This window comes from Triturus cristatus, chromosome 1_2, assembly GCF_964204655.1.
Source record: "Triturus cristatus chromosome 1_2, aTriCri1.1, whole genome shotgun sequence".
In the NCBI taxonomy this organism is placed as follows: Eukaryota; Metazoa; Chordata; class Amphibia; order Caudata; family Salamandridae; genus Triturus; species Triturus cristatus.
The window spans coordinates 263,248,370-263,272,503 of record NC_140580.1 but is presented as its reverse complement, the minus strand read 5'-3'; the positions used below and the strand labels follow the sequence as shown (position 1 = coordinate 263,272,503).

At 38.7% G+C, this 24,134-nt stretch overlaps 2 protein-coding genes across 2 annotated transcripts in view; one reads left to right on the top strand and one right to left on the bottom strand.

The window, feature by feature from the left end:
- SRGN (serglycin) overlaps window positions 1-24,134 on the top strand; it is a 127,253-nt gene that overhangs the window by 47,168 nt on the left and 55,951 nt on the right. The window lies entirely within an intron of this gene.
- LOC146867137 (uncharacterized) lies at window positions 15,087-21,757 on the bottom strand. The gene is made up of 2 exons (XM_085614841.1): window positions 20,860-21,757; window positions 15,087-17,097 (listed from the first exon to the last, which is right to left on the bottom strand). Exons 1-2 carry the CDS (start codon window positions 21,735-21,737, stop codon window positions 16,764-16,766), a joined length of 1,212 nt encoding a protein of 403 aa, XP_085470967.1. The 5' UTR covers window positions 21,738-21,757; the 3' UTR covers window positions 15,087-16,763.

Below are 24,134 nucleotides of genomic sequence, written 5' to 3'. Positions count from 1 at the left end.
ATATCATGCAACTCTTTATGGGAAAGCTGCTGTCCCAATTCTGCTTCCCAGCGCAACTGGGCAGGGGATTTATCCTCGGCCCGTGCTGGTCGAATCAAGGCTTACAGTTCAGTGATGAGGCATTTGTCTGAACTTTTAGCAAGAAGCCATTTTTCATATGGTGTTAGTGGCCTCTCATCTCCCTCTCTAACTGATGGGTGTAAGAGCCAGTGTCTGATCTGTAGATAACGGAGCCTTTCATCCCCGGGGATGGAATAGTCTCTCTTGAGAGTGTCAAAGGGAATGGGACCGTCCAGGTTGAAAAAGTGCCCTATCCACCCAGCAGACGGCGTTGCGCCAGGCTCAAAAGGCAGTCCCCACTCCGGGGGCGAAGCGGGATTATCGACGACCTGCGTCAGGGGAGAGGGAAGAGTGGTTAGATTCCCCCTCAAGGTGCACCAGTCCCACACCTTAAGCAGGGAGCTCGAAACTGGGGATATGTAGAGACTGGGTGCACGATGGGCGCGCTGAAGAAACTGGACTTTCCCCAGAGAGGTCCTGGCTAGGGATCCTGTCTATTAACAGCCATGGTTTTTCTGACTCTGCTCTAGACCACTCAACCAGGTACCGTAGCTGGGCTGGATGATATTATTGAAGTAGGCATGGCACTCCGAGCACACCCCCCCAGCCGGTGGACAACAGCTCAGTTCCCTACGCACCCGAGGGCGCTTGCCCGCCCAGATAAAGTGATGTAGCGCGCCTTTAGGGCGGGGAACGTGCCCGTCTGGGGAGTCAGAGGGAGGGCCTGAAAGAGGAATAGTATATTGGGGAGGATGATCAACTTCAAGGCCGCAAAGCACCCAACATAGACAGCGGGTAATGACACCACAGTTTTTGATTTAAAAGGGGGGACGGAAACCAATTGATTCTATCAATCAAAAAGTCCCTAAAACTGGACAGCGCTTGTGCTTGCACTCCTATCTCATACAATCTATGAATTAGGAATGCATGAGATACCATATCAAATGCTGCTGACAGACCTAGCAAGAACAACATAGCCAATTGCCGTAATCTAAGCTTGTTCTAATCATATCCGTAACAGCCAGGAGAGTTGTCTCTGTACTATGTGCTGATCTAAACCTGACTTTGAGGGTCTTGAATATGATTATTCACTAAATATTGAGCTAGCTGATTATTAACCAGTTTCTCCATAATCTTGCAAGTAAATGGTAGTAATGAGATCGGATGGAAATTGGCAAAAATGGTGGGATTGGCAGAAGGATTCTTTAAGATAGGAGAAACACTTAATAATTTCCATGAATGTGGTATCTTAGTGACCTCTAGGGAACAATTAAACAACTTGGTAAGATGTGATAATAATAGCGGTGCCAAGGAGACTAAAATATGAGATGTGCTAGCATCTTCTGGTGTTCCTGACTTAATATTGCGTTTTATTTCTTGAACCTCTTCCAGGGTAACCGGTTAAAACATAACTAATTGATCTGAAACAGGCTCTGACCCAGTTAACGCAAAGCCGCTTACGGGTCAAAATAATTATATATTTTGTTAATCTTCTCGCTAAAATAATTAACCAAAGAGCCACATAACTCTTGTGAACTGGGGATTGAGGTCCTTTGGGTTTCTGGCTTTATGAATTCATTTAGCATCTTAAAGATCTCTTTAGCAGAATTACCTGATATTTCAATTCTGATTGTCAAAAAGTGTCTGCATGCTTCTTTCAGATGGCTATGATAACTTGTGAGGGCTAATCTCTAAGTGCTTCTGTCTTGAAGAGTATTTGACTTGCATCATGTCCTTTCAAGTTTCTTACACATCTGTTTTTCTAATTTAAGCTCACTTATTGTTGACTGATTTGAGTATGGTAGGTCTGTCACAATTGGTAGTAGAGGTTTCAATAGTCTTTTTATTCCTTGATTGGTTATATGAGCCCCTTTGCCAGCACGTGTTTCGTGTCAAGCTGTTGGTGTCACAGCAGACTTCCTCAGGGAAAGAGTTCAGTCTCTCCAGGTGGACTTTATCTTGTAGTCTCTGTCAAGCTCTACCAGCGGTTGTCATATCAGACTCCAGCTGTCCTATCGCTGTGCATGAAGTTATTATTAAAGAGGGGGTTGATGTATTTGTTACTAGGTGTTTACGTTCTCTCAGGTAACCAGCCCACGGCGAGATAAAATCTGGAGAGACCGAAATCTTGCCCTGAGGAAGTCTGCTCTGACACCAACAGCTTGAGATGAAACATGTGTTGGCAAAGGGGCTTGTATAACCAATCAAGGAAAAAAAAGACTATTGAAACCTCTACTACCAATTGTGACAGACCTACCATACTCAAATCAGTCAACAATAAGTGAACTTATGTATCTGTCATACTTTCGTCATGATATTTGAAGGCACCTAGTGGCATACAGTTGTTTGACTCTAAGATATGAGGGGACAATATATCTATTAACCTGAGGCTAACGTCTTTCTTAGGGCGTGGAGGATGGTAAACCAAGGCCTCCTCCAATGTATTATGAGGAAAAAGATCTAATTTAAACACTATCATCTCAAATTCACTAGAAAGGTGAGTGCATATAACAGAAATCTTCACTTTACCCAAGAATGCAATCGCCACACCTCCTCCTGCTTTATTCTCTCTATCTAGTCTCACAAGAGAGTAGTTATCAGGATCAGCAATAGATATATCCAGAAGAGCTAGGTGGGTAGCCAGGTCTCAGTAATAAGACAAATGTCTGGGGAATAGGTGTCTAAAAGATCTCATAATTCTGTGGCATGTTTAGGTATAGACCTGGCATTACAGTACATACTCCTAAAAGTAGTCACCTGCCTCTTAGGGTCAGACACTGGTCGATAACTTTCCTTGTCTATCGGCCATGTAGGAAGTACTTGGCCTTCCCTCATGGATTAAATAATTCTGCTGTGGACTAAGGTCCCAAAAATAAAGTTTAAATAAATTGCAGGAAAAGGGGCCCACTAACGACTCTGCTGTATGTATTATGTACCCAATAGTCTTATAATTATTGTGGCCGCCTTTCCCTCTGTAGGAGCAGAATTCCTTTCCTGTATATCTTAATTTTAACTTTTCTGGGGTGAAAGGTGCAGGGGTCCTGGCAGCTGGCAATAAATGGATGCAGTTGGGCTTGCCTTTGGTGGGCCTTCAGAGAGTCAGCGGCAAGTTTGCCCTTCCTACTTCCTTAAATATGGTGCCCAAGTACATTTCAGGCACTAGAGAACCCACCAAGACTGCAAGTGCCCCAAAATGGTAATGTTTACTGTCCAAAATGCTCTCTGCTTCAAACAGTAACAACCAGGGTGGGCCAAAGAGGTCAGGGTTTGCCCTTCCTACTTCCTTAAATATGGTGCCCAAGTGCATTTCATGCACTAGAGAACCCACCAAGACTGCAAGTGCCCCAAAATGGTAATGTTTACTGTCCAAAATGCTCTCTGCTCCAAACAGTAACAACCAGGGTGGGCCAAAGAGGTCAGGAACTGTACAGTGTTATAAACCCCCATAATCCACTCACAGAGAGGGCGATAGCCTAGATACTCCAATTCTGTTCTCTCAAATTCACACTTCTGCACTTAACAGGATTGACGTAGAATGACAGAAAGAACATGCGCTCTATGTTCCAGAAGGGAACTAGACAAGATCAGGATATTGTGCAGGTACATCACAAGAAACTGGTTCAGGACCTATGTTCCCTGTAAGGTGCGCGCATGGGCGCGCGCTCACACTACTCTTTACTAGCGCGCAGGGTCTCTGCTGGAGTTCACATAAAGAGAAAGACTTCCTAATCTTTTTAAATTATTAGCTCTAAACAAAGCTTTATCTTCCTGCGTGCAACAAAGCATCCTGTGGTTCTAGGAGCAGCACTCTTTCTCCTATCTAACAACTTTTATGGGGGCCTCTAGAATGTGAAAGTGAGACTTCAGGAGCATGTGGCTGTTTGCAGTATCTACTGATGTGAAGTGCATTGCTATATAGATGCACTCAACAGCTTTAGAACCCCTTCAAACCCTGAAAGTAGCCCAAGCCAGAAATTCAGTCCATTTTACATCTCACATGTTTTACTTCACCTTTTTTACTGTCATAGTTTTTGTTTTTTCCAGCGGTTACATTTCCATTGTTTTTTATGCAACATTTCAGTTTTGTTTAGTACTATGTGCTAGAGGCTCTAGACCCACCAGTTCTCTTTCATCCCACAGTGCCAATATGCAGGCAAGGCTTTATGGTTCCCATTAGGAAACCACTGCCATTCTTCCTTGGGGAGGTGAGTGACAGCTAATCTGCAATATATATATATATTTTTGCTATTCAATCAATTATTTTCCATCACCTCGGACAAGCTTTAAAAGAGAGGTGTGTGTGCCTTAAATGGTTCTAAAGCAAGATTTTCCGTATAGATTGCCCTTAGAGTTTCTGACAATACAATTTATAAATACTGGTTATCTTTTCATTTTTAATATAATGTTAGACTGTTAATTTCTCAAGAACACAAAGACATACCATTCTTGTGTTGGGAGAGGGAACTGTATTACCATTAGTCTGCAAATAGATCTTAATGGTTATGATTTTCTTGAGACCTAATGACTTTCTCAAGCTGCTTCTCCACTGTATTAATATTTTTTTAAAGCAGATGCTGTTGGAATTTTTAGACATTTAATTGCGGACTTGCAGGCATATATACTATGTTAAAAAAAATGTAAACTGTGTAGGTGTTGAAGTTTGTTTCCCCATGTGCATGGGTGTAGTGCAGCCCTGGCAATGCTCTCCTCCTGTACAAATCAGGATAGCATGTTACGTATCATTTTCCCAGTATTGTTTTGTTTGCTGCATTTACTACAAGGTAATCAAATAACTAGCACTTGGATATAGCAAAAACACCAGCGCTAGCTGACTTATTAACATTTTATATGGGACAAGTGTGCTGAAGTGAGTGGATTACAAACATTTTATAGGGTTTCTGCCACAGCTGCCATGTTGATGATAATACAGACTATGCAGTGCATACTACAAATTTGAATGTGTTTGGTGCTAACAAGTGATGTTTCCATTACCACACAGGGCTCTCATTTTAACACTATGAGGATGAAATGCTGTGTCAATCTGATACCTTAAAATCTTGGAGTTAGTATTTATGTGCATATCTCTGGAGGTATGTTAACCTGTGGGGCTATCTTTGAAGGAACAGTACTAAAATGATCTGACCCTGGAAGTGCAAGGGTGCAGCCACCTTTCACCTTTCAAGCCACTTCCTAAGATTCACCCTTTCTGTTCCATGATCCATGTTTCTCAGGGGCTTGTATTTAAAGGCAGTTGATTGCTAACACCCTATGAGATGGTGAATACTCAAGTAGAGTTTACAAAACTGCAAAGTACGATGTCCCAACAGCCCCACTCTATTTGCACTAATGTTCAACTAGTGTAAGTGTTTTAACTGAACGAGGACCTATGAAATCAGGTGAGGCAGGAGCCGGCTGCTTATGAGATGTAACCTAAGGATGTTTTTCACTCGAGGGTTGGTAACGCAGAAGATCTTTACATATCCACTTGAAGTGCACAGGTACCACATTTACCTGCACAGGTGCACATAAATCATTTCACCCCTAGGAGTAGAAATCAAATCCTGCATGCCAAACCAAAGCCCTGTCCTCTGCATGCAGTGCTCCTTTCCTCACATGAGCCCTGTGCTAGGTTGGGACTTCTGCTGTCTTTCCCAAGCTTCCCTTGAGAAACATCCTTTCTGCAAAGTGAGGTTTCTCACAGCAGGGATCACTGGGGCTGGCTCCAAGTCAGAGCACCCAGGCGGAAAAGGAGTGTGAGATCTCAGCCCCTGGCTGTTGTCATCTGGCACATGGCATCAATCAGGGACAAAGTAAAGACTTGACCTAGAAACTTGTTCACCTTGAAAAACAAACTGTATCCCTTCTTCTAGCCATCTACTGAATGTTAGTGCTCGAGTCGACTAAAATGGACCTCCTTGTTAAATGAAAGGTGTCACTGAATTTTTTAAGGTAGCCCAGTATTCTCCCTCCTTACTTCAGTGTACTGGTCTCCTCCTTCCAATGGCAATGCACTTCCACTGGCTTGGAAGCTATTCTCACCTCCATTATGTGCATGCTAAACCAGGGGCATCCAATTGCTTTACTTTTGTACTTACTGAAAACATATGTGAGGCATATTTTAAGGGTAAACATCAGAAGACATAGCTCCAGCACTTGCAGAATCTCCTTTCGATGTCTGCATTATTTAACCTATATATTCTCTCACACTGCCTTTATCATGAGGGTACAGCATCATTCTCATATAGTCTAAAGTGCTTGACGCCTCCCTATATGCTTCCAGCCATCACTTTACGCTTCGAATCCCAGAGCTGAACAGCTGTTCCATATTCAAGCAGTGGTTTAGGATAAACCTACCAGCAGACTGTTCGCCTGATTCTATGGCCTCTAAAAATTACTTAATATAGCGTGATCTCACATGCAAATAATGTTTCTTTCTACAGTCTTGCATCCATGGAGAGCATGTATCTCAAAAGTCTACTCTTTGTGCCGAAACCCTTCATTTAAAACTTCAGATTGTCAACTCTGTCTTCCCTTGGAATGACCCTCTACTTGCTCTCATCCTTTGCATGCCTCCTCCCTGGGTACAGTCTACTTTAAGTCATGTGCCTATTTATCTTAATCTCTGTTATTGCATTCATGCAAATTGCCCACACCTCATCCCAAAGATCGCAACCTGTCTTTCATTGAACATCAGACTTTACAACCTAGCAATACCTGATCTCATCTTGCTCATCTTCTAATCCAACCAGCCATCTGCATGAACTCACATACCCCCCACTAATGAACATACCTACCTGATACTAATTTGTATCCACCTCAAATACAGTAGAGTGCACATGAAGACAGAGAATGGTCTCCTTGAGAGAACTATATTAAACTCTGTATCAACAATAACCAATAACCACTGGATTAACCATTTACCTTTCAGTTTCAGAGCAGTGTGCTGCTTGGTGTAAAACACTTCAACACGTTGTTAGGGCTAGTAAGTGCTATATAAATGTAATTGCAATACAATACTTATGAAGCAATCTATTAACTGTCTGTAATGTTCACTTCTGGCCCTTCCTTCGCCTGCTGACTCATCAGTACATGGTTGCTGAAATGCTAAGGGTCAGACAAGGAGTCATCCTTGTGGTGTAATCTTGGGCTAAAGGGCGAGTGATCTCACTTCTGCTGAATAACAGTGACTCTCGTAGCTCACTGGCTTGCTTAGTGAGTTTGCACATGTTTTTGATGCACATAGCCTTGGCTGCAGTACACAGAGACCATTCACTGCTGCACAGAGGTAACTATAATTAGAGAGAACATTGTTCAGGACATCAGAGAATATGATCAGAATACATCCTTGAAGAACTGCTGGAGCATTGGTAAGGTCAAAGGGAATGGCCCAAAAAGTATAGTGCCCAAAGAGTGTCTGAAAGACCATCTTCCATTCACTTTCTTTATCTGGAAATCTTGAATGGACTCAGGAATGTCTTTGATGAGTGGAAGTGTCAAGTACCACGCACCTTAAAATTGGACTTCCACAGGAGCAGATGACTGTTCCCTAACTCCACCGAAGCGTAATTAAACTCCGCCTACAGTAAAGAGGGGAAAAGGGGGATGGGATAAAAGAGAGACTCCACTGCCGTGCCTCTTCCTCTGTGAATTTCTCAGCGAGTTCCACTAGGCATCTGTAGTCACAAAGAACACCATTAATAATTTCCCAACCTCAAGTACCTCCACGACCCCAAAACTCAAGCCTAGCGTATCTCCTACCTTTACTTCCGCAGTGGTTAGTTTCTCTCTAAATTGGCCATTATATTTTAGTATAGGAGACTGAATAGTTTATTTCTCTTTGAATACTTCTTAGCTGATAGGAAGTCATAGAACTGTTGGTAAGTATATATATTATATATTATATATATATATATATATATATATATATATATATATATATATATATATATATATATATATATATATATATATATATATATATATATATATATATATATATATATATATATATATATATTTTATCTACTGGCGGTCGCCATTAAATAGTTATAGTTAGGATCGTGTTTCCATAGGAAATCCGCAACATTCTATTTGGAATAACTTTGGCGCCGATTGACGAATCCTCGCGAAATTTTCAAAATAGGTGGGGCGCTCCGCTCCGCTCCTTCCCTGAAAGTCTCGGGGGGATTCGTCAAGCGGGGGCTGAGAAAAAGGGGGGGTCCCAAAACGCGTTTTCCCCATGCATTTTTCTATAGGACCTTTAGTCCAAGCTACAGCCCGAACGGCTGAACAGAATTACTTGAAATTTGGCAGTGAGGTAGTCCTCAGGTCAGGGATGTGCCTTTTGCAGGTCTGGTGTAAATCTGTTCAGTAGTTCCTGAGAAAATAGCATTTAAATCAATATATATATCTATAAGCGAGCACCGTGCGCTTACGGTAAAACTTACCGTACGCGCACGCTGCCGTGCGCGAGCGCGATTCTGATTGGTTGTTAGATCTTAGTAAACATTCAAATCGGTCGAAACCAGGAAGTGTCGGCCGCCATTTTGTCTCTCGCAGTCTGAGGGGGTGAAAAACAAAGGTGGAGAACGTGAAAAGGGGGCAGGGTGGACAGCTCCTGACCCCCTAGCCTTTGTCAGGGGGTCCCAGAAGGACTCCCAAGGGCCAAAATTTCCTTTAATTTTTTTGCGAAAAATCGCGCCGTACGCGTAGCGTGCGCGTACGGTACGCGCACGGTGAAAAACCTGAAAAAAAAAATAAAAAAAATACATAACTTAGCATTTAAAAAACCGTACAAATTCACTGAAAAACCATAGGTTTCACACACGTTATAGTTAGGAATTAGCATTTAAAAAACCTTGCAAATTCACCTAAAAAACCATAGGTTTCACACATGTTATAGTTAGCTGGACATTTCACTCGTGAAAAACCATTGAAATTCCCCCGTTACAGTTAGTGCAGGCAACTATAACTCACGCGACCGCAATCCTCTGCTGATGACGTCAGATATTACATCACTGATGACATATGTGTCTTTCTGAAAAAAAAATATTTGTAATATATGTATAGCTAAAAATTAATGGAAGAAGACATGGGTAAATAAGTGTCTAAATACAGTGATGTAATATCTGACGTCATCAGCAGAGGATTGCGGTCGCGTAAGTTATAGTTGCCTGCACTAACTATAACGGGGGAATTTCAATGGTTTTTCACGAGTGAAATGTCCAGCTAACTATAACATGTGTGAAACCTATGGTTTTTTAAGTGAATATATATATATACGATGGGTTGAACAATGAGATCAACTGAAACTGCCTTACTTATCCTTCTGAGCGCTCATCTTTTTTTTCTTTCTTTTGAAGTCTGTATTCTCTAGAGAGCTGAGTAGAACTTGAAAGTCTTGTTAAAAGATTCATGCAAAAATAAGTTTTCCTACAGACTGCGTTAAGGAACAAATAATGGAACTACTGCTGCTGTTCCTGCTGGCGATATCTAATACTGCACTGTTAACTTCACTGTACAGTTGAAATGCGCTGACTCAATATGCCAATAAAAACACTGCTCTGAAAGTCTCTAAAGAAGAACTGCAGTGCGCAGGACGGAACATTGGAATTCAATCTTCCCAAGCAGCTGATAATATGTGTGCAGAATGCTGAAATAAAGCACGCACTTACTTCTTTGTGAGAGAATCTTCTCTCACATAGATAAACTCACAAACGTTAAATTTACCAGCTGCATAGCCAAAAACTGAAAAGAAGAGTCAGGCGGAGATACGTAGAGACAAACTAAACTTCCCTGAATTCTAAACTACAAAATCTTGATGAGCGGACTAGAAATGCAAAAGCTCAACAAAGAAGACGGTTGAAGTGCACTGTGCGATTAGCGCACAAGAGTGAACACCTGGCCCCTGCTTGAAAATGCCCCTAGAACTAAACTGCCAACCCCAGGACGAATGACACACCGAAACTGCCACCATATTGGAGACAGCGCAGTCACCAGAAAACCTTAGAAAGAGAATCGGCGAAGCAGATTCCATGGATAATTTAAGACCTTTTTACGCCAGGGACTAAACTGGGAGCGGAATGGACTTGTAAATTGGCCAATCCTGACAGGAAGTGGGTAATGGTTCTAAATGTTGGCCTTATTCAATCCACAGTAAAGGACACAGGGTCTTAGCTCTTTGAATTTTTTTGGAATGAAGAAGAGGGGGGTTCCAGTAGGGAACATTGGCCAGGCAATCAGTCAGCCATTTAGATTTTGGTCCAAATATTCCTTCAGAACCTGCTTCTTGTGCAGGGTAACAGAATATATCCTGCCATAGGCAATTATGGCTACCGGTACAGTCGGAATGGCACAATCCAAATCCCCATGAGGAGGGAGTGACACAGAAGTAGGCTTCTGAAAAACATCAGAAAACTTATGATCAGCCACAGGGATGAAAGAACATAGTGGCATGCGGCTGGTTTTCAGAAAGTTCTTGTACTACTAGATTCCAATTCTTTCTGTCTGAATAACAATTATCTGTAAAGAACTGAGAGGAAAGCAGCACAACTCTACTCTTCCAATCGATTTAGGATTGTGTTGTTCCAGCCAGGGTATCCCAAGTACTATGGCATAGTTAGAGGATGTGGTTAGAGCAAAGGCAACAATCTGTTTATGATTTCCTAAGGACACTAAAAGGGAAATGGTGATGGAGGTCACAAAACTTGATGTCAATGGACAACTATTGAAATTTGTACATGATCTGGAGTAAACCTCTTCCTGACTGGAATTTGGAGTCTCTGAGCACAACTCAAGTCCATATACATTCCATAGGCAGTGGTCTGGACTGGAACAGTGATGTACTGGCCGCGATGGAATTGAAGAATTACATTCAGCACGTACAAGAATGAACTAGACCCATCGGACGAACTGAAAACTTTAGAGAGAGTACATTTTCCTGCCCCTTGATCTCTTATAAGCTATGGGATCTAGTGTTTCCATGTGGCCTTGAAGGTTGAACAGTACAGTCTTGCAGCAGATGATTTGGCTTGCACAATAGAGGCACAAGCCTCCCTTGCATCTTTGATTCTTTTCAGTGCGAGACAATGGACCTTTCGTGGAGCCAAGCTGCATTGGTTCATCAGGAATGTCCAGTGAAGGATCAGTTGACTCAGCAGTAGGCTCAGTCCACTTTACAACTCAGGGTGGAGTTGAAGCAACCTTTAAATTACTCCATGTTTCAATTATCCTTTCTTTAATTCTGTGTTCTATTAGAACTTGATCCAGAAGTTCAGCAAATGAGGAAGCTCGGGGAACTCTTGCTAGCTCATCTTTTAAGTTCTCTCCTAGCCCTTTTTGGAACAAGGCCATTTGAGTGTGTTCCACCCATGTGGTTTCAGCAGCAGCCTCACTACACAGTGTACAATCGGAAAGTATATCAGAATTTCCCTGAGATAGATCACACAAGGCGTCCCCTGCGGAAACTTCACAATCGGTTCACTCAAACATAATCTAGAAGTTTGCCAAAAATCTGCATACTTGTTCAGACAAGTGTCTTCAGAGACAAGTTGGAAAGTTGACAAAGCCAGAGCTGCACTAGTCAAGGAACCAATCAAATACCCTACTTTTGAGTTATCTGAATGGCAAAATAATCCACCAGGCTGTCCAAAACATCCTTCAATCTTGAGTCAAGAATACTTAGAAGTTGAAGTACTAAAAGAATGATGGCAGGAAGATCTCAGATCTGAAATAAGTTGCTTAGTGCAGAGCAGTATTCTTAGTCCTTAACTAGTCTAGTTCTAGAGTTTGTAGCTGAAGAACAGATGCCAGGTCAACACCCTGATCTATGTCGGAAACAGTATGAATTTTTTGGAATTGCAGCCTGTTCAGGGCTGGGCGCTTATATGTAATCCGGGTCTTCCGCTGTCCAATGTTACCACTCACTGGAATATCTGGTAAGCAAGTGCCCTCCAGAATATGGTGACCAGACTTTTAGAATGAAAAACCGAGACGGGCACAAACATAGAAATAAGAACTAAATGTCCTATCAGGTCTCAGGGCCTCTTATATACAAAGATTATATATATATATATATATATATATATATATATATATATATATATATATATATATATTCACTGAAACAACATAGGTTTCAGGGGCGTTATAGTTAGCTGGACATTTCCCTCATACAAAACCATTGAAATTCCCCCGTTATAGTTAGTTCAGCTAACTATAACTCGCGCCCCCCGCAATGCATTGCTGATGACGTCACATATTACATCACTCATGACATGGTCAGAGACATCACTGATGACATCTCAAATGACATCACTGATGACATCACTGATGACATCATTCAGTGTCTGTGTGTTTCTGTAAAGTTTAATTTTGTTTTATATATATGCCAAGCTGTATTGGGGAATGAGTGGGTGTATAAGTGTCTGTATGGAGGATTTAGTAGGTGCGTGACTGACTGTATAAGTGAGTGATTAAACGTATCTTACTGAATGCATGGGTTAGTGACTAAACTGTGTGAATGTCTGTATGCGTCTGTCTGTTGGTGTGTAAGCGGATGCATGGTTTTGTGAATAGGTACATGAGTGTCTATATAAGTTATTGATTGGTTGTCTGAGTATCTGTATGGGTGCCTGAGTGTTTGTGTGGGTTGGATGTATGTGACTCTGTGCATAGATGTGTCAGTGGGTGATTCACTGGGTGCATGGTTTCAACACTAGGTCTGTGATGGACTGTATGGGTGGGTGAATATATGTATGGTTGTGTTAGTGAGTAAATATATATTTCATTAGTACATGTGTAATTTACTACATATGTGAACGGCAGTATATATGTATGAGTACAGAAATGACTATAAGTGAGAGTGTGTGATAGTGTGAGTGGCTGTATGGATGAGTGTGTGCTTGTATCATTGATTGTATAAGAGCATAAGAATGTGCTAGTATTTTTATGAGTAATTGAGCTAGTGTGTGTATATCTGTATAGGTGAGTAAATGGTAGTGTGATTAATTATTTGCATGACTGAGTATGTGTGTGAGTACCTCTATGGATGAGTAGCGGTGTGTGTGTGTCTATATAGGTGTATGAGTGCATATGATAGTCCTGTACTGAGTGACCATAAGTATGAGTGACTGCGGGTGAGTGAGTGGATGGGTGTTTAGACCTAAGACTCTGTGATGGGGTATGTACTTATTGGTGTTGGAGTGTCTATGGTTTTGAGAGTGGCAGTATGTAATTTAGAGTGGGTGTATCAAAGGTTATATTAGATTGTGAGACGATGCATCAAATGATCACATGAATGACGACATCAGTGTAGTCATTTGAGATGTCATCAGTGATGTCATCAGTGATGTCACTGACCATGTCATGAGTGATGTAATATGTGACGTCATCAGCAATGCATTGCGGGGGCGCGAGTTATAGTTAGCTGAACTAACTATAACGAGGGAATTTCAATGGTTTTGTACGAGGGAAATGTCCAGCTAACTGTAACGCCCCTGAAACCTATGGTTTTTTCAGTAAATTTCAAAGTTTTTTTTAAATGCTAATTCCTAACTATAACATACCTGAAACCTATGGTTTTTTAAGTGAATTTCAAAGGTTTTTTAAATGCTAATTCCTTTCTATAACTTATCTTAAAACCTATGATTTTTAATGATTTTCATAGGATTTCTAAATCTTTATTTTCAATGTATCAATTACTTTAATTTTTTTTATATTGTTTTTCACCATTTTAAGCTTTTTTTTCACTTATTTCCTTTAAAAATTAAAAAATATTATTTGTTTTTAATGATTTAAAAAAAAATATTTGTAAATTTTTTAAAACTATTTTTTATATTTTTTAAACTATATTTTTAATACTTTGTTATTATTTATTTTTTTACAAGTTTTTTGGGGATTCGCGCACCCTATGCGCACCTTTCTCGATCCCTGCGTGGAACATAGTCGCCATTTTACGATTGTAGTGTAGGATCTACGTATGGTATGCGTTGGGTACGTATTTTCGTGCACGAATGCTATGCGACCTGTACCCGAATCCAAGCCCATACGCGACACGTAGGAAGTACGTTACGCGATGCTCACGCGCTTCCACGAAACGTCATATGCGTGTTTGACGCGATGGGCGTACGAATCCCGCGATATATTTTAAATGTCAAAAAACATATATATATGTTTTTCATGTATATATTAAATGAAGACATAATCTAAGCTACTCATAAAATTAATATATTTTTACTTCTAATCCTATATTGCTTTTAAATGCAATTTCGCGGATTCGCGCTCGGTGCGTGCTGCCTATGCGTACGGTGCGCAGATCCCATGTGACCTGAAAAAAAGAGATTTGATTGGTTCATTACACTTCCTATTCTAACTATTGAAAGACCCCACCCATTTCAATCATTCTTCTTTGACCTTCTTTGGAGGAGCATCTCTCTGCTGAGAAGAACTTTTTTTTGACTAAGTTTACACTTAGATCAAACTTTTTTTTCAAAACAATGGCTTCAGGGCAGCAGGCATCTCCAGCATCTGCTCATTCATCTGAGGATGAATTTTTGGAAGAAGCACCATGCCCACAGAGATACTCATCTGTGGTATGGAGGGGCAAACCAAAACTAATGCCACCTTAGTGACATGTAAGATCTGTCAGCGAGTGCTGTCCCGTGGGGATCCCACCAAAAAATATTCATGTGGAACAGCCAGCATGATGAAGCATCTGAAGACCATGCATCCAATCAACCTGGCTCGTGAGGAATGCAGAAGAATGCGAGTTCTTCCAAGTCCATCAGACGCATCACAGCCGAGTAATTCGAGGGTGGATCCATCTGTCCAAAACTTGGACATGCGTCCACAGTTTGCATCATTAAAAGTGCTCTGCATAAAATGCAACGCTGTCCTTTGTTATGGAGAGCAATCCATTGACCTCATTTGTCGAAAGCAAGAAAACCATCATTGCTAGTTTTTTGTTTTTTTTCTCTTAAGTTCATTGTTTTGTTCCTCCAGTTCTGTTTTTTAAAAAAAAATTCTCCAGAAAAACCAAAAAAAATAAAAAATTGTTCAAAAAACCAAGAAAAAAATATAAAAGAAAAATAAAAGTTCTTCTAAGAACTAACTTTCCTGGTTTAAAAAAAAGAGCTAAATTTGTTTGTTAGTGTGTGAAAGTTTAGATGAATGTATGTGTAGTGCATAATTGACTGAACGAATGCATTGGTAGCGTATGGTGAATGTATAAGTGCAGAACTATGAGGAAGTGCTGCAGCATCACACAGTAACCTCTTTAACTGCAGTGTGCTGTGGTACTTCCGAAGCACAGGGATGCAACATATGTACATAAATATGTTGCAAATCTATGCTTCTCTCTGCACGGCTGCTTAAACTGCAGCCATATGGTGACACAGGCACCCTTGCACCATGGTGCAAGGATATCTGTGTCATGTGGTGTTTGTTTTGTGCAGGAAGACATACTTTCCTGCACAAACACAATCAGTAAATGCATTTTTCTCCTTCAATGAATGCTGAACATTTTAGCATGCATTGAAGGTTAAAAAATGAGGAGAAATGAAAACAATTCTCCTTGTTGTGCTTTGCCACACCAATTGAAGAATGGTGCAGCATTCCCACACATGTTCAGATTTATTATTTTTGATAAATTTGGAGATGTGTCTTCTTCTACGAGTATTCTGTGCAATCACGCACAACAACACTTATAGAACACCCTTTCAACGCAAAGTGGTGTGTATGATGAGGTCGTATTTACATTGAGAAAAAAAAGGTACACAGAGTGCCTGTTCCTGTATTTGTAAATATAAAACAGTGTCTTGCGCTATAACTATGTTACAAAAAGTAACATATTTCTGTTTGGAAAATTACTTGTGAATGATAGGAGGTAAGCACCGATGTTTGTCTGCAAAGATGCTCAAAGAAGAATGATTGAAATGATTGCAGTCCTTCAATACGTAGAATGGGAAATATTATGAACCACTCAAATCTGTTTTTTTGGAGGTCATATGATATTCTATGACAGAGAGATTCCAAAACTACATAGGTATAAACAGGGTGTTTTGAAAAACGTATTAAAAAACTTTGTACCTTCTTGCAGATGTGCCCATTGTCCATATTAATATTAGTTAAACTTACCTTCACAGTATTAGAAATAAAATATGGTACATATTTTTTTCAGTTGTTTTTTGTAATGTAAATTGTGGTAAATTGCTTATTTTAGAATTAGGATCTGTGAAATAAAAGAAATAATAGTTATAACATGTAATAATACATTTTTAACAACACAGCATAATTTAAACAAAATAATTTGTTTGCCTTTTTAGCTGTTCTCAGAATATATTGAATTTCACTAGAAATAGTGATTTCAATCGTACTAATCACATAACAGCGGGCAAAAAAAAACAATCAAAAGATTGTTTAAAAAAACAACAACATGCTATTCTCAGTAAAATACCAGAAAATACAAATCACACATATATGAAATGCTTATTGCTAACAAAATGTTATAACTTTAATTTATAAAAACTGTAAATGTTGTCGCTTTAAAGTATTCACCGAATCAATGAGTAAGAAAAAGTCCATAATTCAAACATATACCTTTCCTTGAGGCCAAATGGTATTTTTGCACTGTTTTTTATGTAAATTGTCCAATGGTAATCCTAATAAATTATAATAATAAATTCCTCAGAGAGTGAATTATCTTCCTAAAACTTTGGCTTTAAAAATATTAGGTAGGAATTTGGTAATTCACTAGGCAAACGTTGTTTGAAAACCAACTGGGCATCATTACAAAGTGTCCAGCCTTTGTCACATTTTAGATAGGCAGTGTAATGTCCAGATGTTGTGGAAGGACCATCATGGAAAATTATTGCAATTGCTATAAAAGTCCTTCCTGATATTGATAGTTGAGTTGCTACAAATTGCTTTATTAAAGTATCAAATTTTCTTCCATCAGCTGTACAACGTTGCATCATTAAAATTATATATTGTCCATATTTTTTTTTAAATAATGTGGATAACATTTCTGATTTACATTGGCTACACTCCATATTTTGATTTGCACCTTTAACTAATTTATTGAAAGACACTGATTTACAGTCCGGTAATGTTAAATATAGAAATCTTTCAGTGTCAACATTAGTGCTAGATGTATACATGACATTTTCACAATGATGTTCCCATTTGTAACAAAGGCCAAAAATATTTTCTATTTCTACACCTTCATTTTAAAAAATGGTGAGCATATACATTAAAAATCCCTGAGCATCTTGTTGGATATTTTGCGTAAATTGTGTAGAACCAGAACACACATCCAAAAGATTACGAACATCTGAAACAGTTTGTATTTTACTTGTATCTGTTGTCAATTTTTTATAAACAGAATGCAACAAGGAACAAAATCTTTTTTGCCGATTCTGCATAATTTGTTCTTGCAAACCTTCAAGATAAAAAACAACATTGACCACTACATTAGCATAGCAGTTGACACCTGAACTATTTTCAAACTGATAACCAACAATCTCTTCAATAGTGTCCTTTTTCTTTTTACTTGCTATCACAACATTATTGCGTTCTTTTCCCTTCTCTACACCTTCAGTACAGATATTCTCAAACCTTCTTTTTCGACCAGCCACACGCTTTTCAAATACAGGATATTGACCTAAATTGGGAGCATACACCCTTTTTAACCTATTATACTCTTTTACACAGTTTGCATCTGCAGTAACCTTTGTGTCATCAAAATCAATCAAAAACAAACCAGGTAATGTTCTGACTCGCGACAAAGCAACATATGCCATACCCTCTTTAAACACAGTAGATCCAATGTTCACCAATGCACTGTCTACACTTAATCCTTGAGATTTATGAATAGTCATTGCGTATGCCAGAGAAAATGGAAATTGTTTCCTACGGACATATAAATCTTTAACAAGCAAAAAACGAACTGAACAACGACCAATTTCTTTAACTTCTTCAATCTGATCAAATTTAATTTTTAAAAATTCTATTCCTTCTTTTTTCTGATAATTAACAAAATCCACCACTTTATCCATTGCTCCATTAACTAAACCTTTTTCTACATCCAAATTCAACCTTAAAATTACCCGACAGTTTACACATGCATATAGAGTCTTTTCTAAACCAGCCGTTTTGGATATCTTTTTTTCTAAAGAATCCAGTTTTGTTTTCAATTTTCCCGTCAAAATAATAGTGATTCCTTCATGCTCTATTTTATCGATGGCTTCCATTTTCATAATTTCTTCATTTTCCAGTTTCAATAGTTCTTCATTGAATATAGAACACTCACGCAGTGTTGGCATTAAGCAGATCACTCATTTTTTTCTGCAATTTTCATGTACACTTTCTCAGGAACAACATTTTCATTTGGAAACAAATTGGAAAGTAATCGACTCTGCAAAGCTTGTTTGCCATGTTCTGTCAGAAGTCCAATTCTTACATCTTGAAGAATACTTCCATATTCAGCATCATTTGCCTGTCGCATATTTTTCGTCAGTTCTTTGTATTCAAAATATGTCCAAATGTTCACGTTTCCAACACTACCGAGAGACTTTCTGGTATCTTCATGCGCAAGTGTTTTATATACCGGTTGTCCTTTTACCGGAGTCAGTTGCAGTAGATCTCCAAAAACGATGGCGTGTTTTCCTCCAAATAACACATCATACTCTGTTTTAAGAATTTGCTGCATTCTTAAATGCACAAAGGCAAGCATCAAGTTCGAGACCATGCTTACCTCATCAATAATGAGAAGTTTCATTTTCTTCAGGACTCTTGAAACTTCACAACAAGCTTCTCCAGATAGCTTGTGGTATTCCAATTTGTTCTCATGCTCTACGGGTAGCATTAGTAAACAATGTAAAGTAATTCCTTTAATGTTATGTGCTGCAAACCCAGTTGGAGCAGTGACAACACAAGACAAATGCGACTTAGTTGTTTTCTGCAGACAACTTGTAATTACTTTAATTAAGAAAATGTTTCCTGTTCCAGCTTGACCACTCACATACATTCGGATAGGTAGAAATGATGTACATGAGCACCCTTTCTTTTCATGAAGTAATCCATGCTCAATCTGTTCTTTCACTTGCTGATATATCTGTTTCTGTTCAACATTTAGTTGTTCTTCCAAGTTTCCTAACTGCATTACATCTTCTTGAGCTTGATGCATTGCTGTTTTCACCTCATTCATGGCAATTGCTGCTTCATTTTCAACAATTGGTTGTCCTAGTGGATCTTGACTCAGTTCAGCAGAACTTTGACTGTCTTGAGAACTGTCTCTAGCAATCTCAGCTGCAATTGTAGCTTCTTGATCAATTTCATCATTCAACATTTTCACATAATTTGCAAAAGCACTGCATTGTATGCTATCTTTACAAGCATTAAATGAATCTTCATAGGTCTGAAAATCTCCAAGTTATTCCAGTTCTGAACGCCATGGTTTGAAGATTTGCAAAAGGGCCAAATAGTAAAATTCCCTTTTATCAGCAGTGTCGCAACTCAGTTTCCTGTGATTAATTAAATTTCCTTTGTTTCACCAAACATCCCTCAGAACCAATCACTGCATATTTTCCATCATTGATGTTGTCTGTAGTATTCCATTTAAAAGTGTAGTTTTGCAGCACTTCATATAGACACATGTTCTCAAGATGATGACTTCTGTTTGGGTAATATGTGTCCAACATATTTGTTTTCAAAATATCTGTACATTCTGGTTCTTTTTCTGCTAAATATTCAATTTCTTGAACAGATTTCAGTACCCGATTTTGCATTGCTGCAAGACCTAGACTCACCCAAATGATTCTTCTACTTTTAGAGTATAGACTTGCAGATGATAACCGATCTGAGCATTCATATGCTCCAATTTCACAATGCGATAACATCTTCAAACTGAAACTGTATAATTTCTTTCTTAGAGTCTTCTCGTGAGAAATCTCTTCCCACATTTCTTTCAATTCCGTCTTTTCTGATTTAGTAATGTATGACGTTACATATCGAGCAACAGCAATGGAATTGTCTGCAACATACTGAATATCCATGTTAGCGTTCCACATGGATAAAATAACTGGATTGTAGTCATTTATGTATTTTGACTCTTCGCTTCTTCTTAAGTTGTAGGTATTTTTCGGAGACTTTCTTGTGATGGTATGTCGCATAGCTGACATAAAACTGTTCACTCTTCCTTTGGATAATACAGGACGTGGAAATCCAAAACGACATTTGGTATAGAACTTTTCCTTAGACTTGTACGTCGACAGTATTTTCCACATCTATGGCTTTGGAATAGTAAGACTTGATTTAAGTTTTTATTTTCTCTGCTATTAGGTACAGCACATGTGGCATAATCTTCAATGAAAGACAAAACAGTATCATCTGCATCTGTTCCAAATTTGGGGGCGTCCTTGATCCATAACAACATATGTATATGAGGAGCACCTCTTGCTTGATACTCCTTTCTCCAAAAGAAATCCACAACTTCTCCAAGAGGAGGATTCTTTTTATTGCAGATGAAAGACATCATAGCTTCAAATCTATGATTGAAATATCTGCATACATTAACAGGATCCAAAGAGCACAATTCTCCAGGTGTCTTGTATTCAATATTTTTTATATTGGAATTTGCCTCTTGAAGAAATTCAAGTAAATCATCCCAAGCATACTCAGCACAGCTTAGTGTAACGAACCATGTAGGAGTTCCTAAGTTCCCCTAGCATACATTTCAGTTCTCCATGACGACGGTACCAATATTCATTAGTCCCACGCTGACATGCCATCAGATTAATCAACTGAGATTCTAAATGATCATCTCTCTGATGCACTTTATCCATAAAATCCTTTGCAGTTACATTTTGTAGATGCATTCCAGTTTTTAAAATGTGATTTACTGCACATGAAAGTCCAGACAAGTCACTTTCAAACAGAAGATGAAACATATAAGGGATACATTGTCGAAATTTTGGATCTTCTGCATATAATCTTGTTGTCCGATATTCAGATGCAGGAATCAGCACAGGAAGTTCATCATATCGTCCACCTTTTCCTGTTGGAAACAACTGCGGGAAACAACGAGCTTCCAAGCTCTCTTCCCATATACTCATGGGACTTCCTCTTGCTTTTTTCATTTGGAACAACTCAATCGTATTCCCCATCACCTCTTTGGAATGAAGTGGATGTACACTGTAATGTTCATAGATTTCTTCACATCTGGACATGTCCACTTTTTCAATTTGTCCACTTAATGTTTCAGTATCTTCTGCTAAATCTATTTCTTCTTCTCCTACAAACACATTTCTATAGTACTCATTATTTTTTATCAGATACAATGATGCCTTTTGCACTTTTCTAACATCCACTAACTCTTGCCAGATTTTCTTATTCTTAGTAGGAACACCATTAACTAGAATGACTAGTGGTTCATTTTCTGCATGGTCTACACCAATAGTTTCAATGTTTTTCTTGAAATCTAACGGTAAATATACAATTCTTCCTTTTAATCCTCTTTGTAACTCTGATGGAGGCAATTTACCTGTTTTAGGCTCCATACGAACAATAGCCTGAAACGGGTGCACACATTGAATGAGAATAGACTCATAGGTATTTAAATCTATCAGCTCTGGAGGAGTAGCAACCAACTCTAGATTATTATGAACAGCTCTAGCAGGCATTTTATTCTCAACTAATTTGTTATAACAATATTTGCAAATACGCTGCTCAGATCCCAAATCAAAACAATCCTCTACCAACAAATAAGTTGCAAATTCATTCCACTTATCATTATTTTCTGTTTCACTTTTTAAATACAGATTGACACTCCTAGTGTGATTTTTATAGTGAGTTCGCCGACAACAAATACAAGAAACATTTGGTCTTTCACCTGAAGTTACCTTAAACTTTGTGATTTGATCTTCAAAATGTTTTGTAATCATGGGTTCTACATGGTCTTCAACATTTTGTTCTACTAATGTGTCAGTTTCTGCACTCTCTTGCTGAGGACCAAAGTAACAAAACTCAATATCATAACAAACCTTCACATCTGATACTGACCCACGCAAAACAGCACTGTTCAACTCATTTAACTTTAGTGCTGGACTTTTTGCATAATACAATCTTCTCATTAACTTCTGCATTTGAGTATGATGTACTGCCAACATCCCGAAATGGTGAAAAACACTTTGACAAACTTTCCTAGAAAGACAAGCCAGAGAATGACCTTGCAAACAAGTATGTTTTCTCACTCTGCAAGGGTCTAGTCCTTGCAACACCTTAATCTTTTGTTTAACACTTTTTTACTATATGCTCCTAAGAAACTACATAATTTATCAATAGATTCTTGTTGTACACTACAAATACTACTGCAATCCCAAGTGTACACAGGTTGTTTAGGACGTCTCCCTTGAACTTCATCAGCTATCACTTCTTCTGCATTTCTTTCAACCATTTTCTCTTTGTCAATTGGACAACCATTTTTAACCTCATAACCTCGACCACTGGTGTCAACTGCATGCAATAAATTATTGCTCTGTAAATAACTCTCTTCATTAAAGAAAGGCTTTGAACTTGAACTGTGTTTCCATTCTCCCAAAAAAACATCACAAAAATCTGTTCTGTTAATTACACTTTTACTCCTACTTTTGGCCTTCATTAAATGGATTGGTTTATCTAGTGATCGAATTCTGTTTAATACTAAAATTAATAGTTTCCTTTTTACTTCAAAAGCCTTTTCAACAATGGTTTCAATATGCATCTTCTTTTTATAAAATAGAGCTCACTTTTTATATTTCTTCAAATCTTTCAGCAAATTATGTACTAATCTCTTGTAAAATATTTTTTTGCGTATTTCCTTATACTGATTTTGCCTTCTTTTACCATACTTCGTCTCCTTTGACTGTCCATTTGCTTTTTTGCTTTTCCTATTATTTTGAATATTTTTTCTAGTTGAAGCATTCTCAGAGGTTTCAGCATTCTGTACATTCTGTCTGGTCCTATAAACATTTTTAATAAATTGCTTTGTGATCTTAACAGAAGATTTTTTTCTTCTTTTTAGCCACATTATGTTGTTCATTCAATACTTGTGGTTGATTTTTCTTCAAGTAACTGTCCTTTTTCTGTTCTTTTCCTTACTTTTTCCGGCATGATTTCTGTATTTTAATGGTGATAAACAGTATCTGTAAAAAATAATCACAAATAAATGTATATTAATATCTTCATAATTTATACTTTTCTATTACTATACAAACACATTTTATATAAATACTGACTAAGAAATGATAGCCCTGAAGCAGAAGTGTGACGATGGTTAAACCACTACATGCATAGTGCATACTACTTTGAAGCAGTTCATGCCCTAAAGCCTGCCTCACTGAAAGACTACATGCTAACTGACTGAATGATTACAGTACTATAAGGAGAGACACTGGGTGAATTCACAGTTGTTTGAATTTTACTTCATTGAATAGATGAATACATGCTACTAAAAGACTCACTATGGGTTTGCAACAGCAGTCACAGTGTGTTTGCTGAAGTGTATGCATAGTGACTGTGGAAAAGTAGGCCTGATGCACAAGTGTAAAACTGGTTAGACCACTACATACATAGTGGATAGTTACTTCAAACAGTCCTTGTGAAAAGGCATGCTTCACTGCATGGGTACCTGAATACTGATTGAAACATTAGAGTAATGCAAGGATAGTACCTGAAAATCTTTTAAGGGTTTGGGTTTTTGTGCAGTAAAGATTAGTACATGGTGCCGGATGAGTCACTAGAGGAGAGCAAGGGGATTGACAGGGGGTCTTCTGGAAGTGTATGGATACTGACTGGCGAATTGAAGGTGTGAAAGACAATTGTGTACGTGGTTAGCGGCCTACGTGCATAGTGGATAGGCGTTTGAATCAATCCATGTGCTAAGGCCTGCCTCACTCCATTAGTACTTGGGTACTGACTGAATGTTTAGAGTATTGCAAGGAGAGTGCCTGCATGAATTTATAAGTGCTTGTTTTTTGGCACAGTTAATGGATTACTTCATGGAACTGAATAAATCACTATAGAAGTGCAAACGGAGTGAC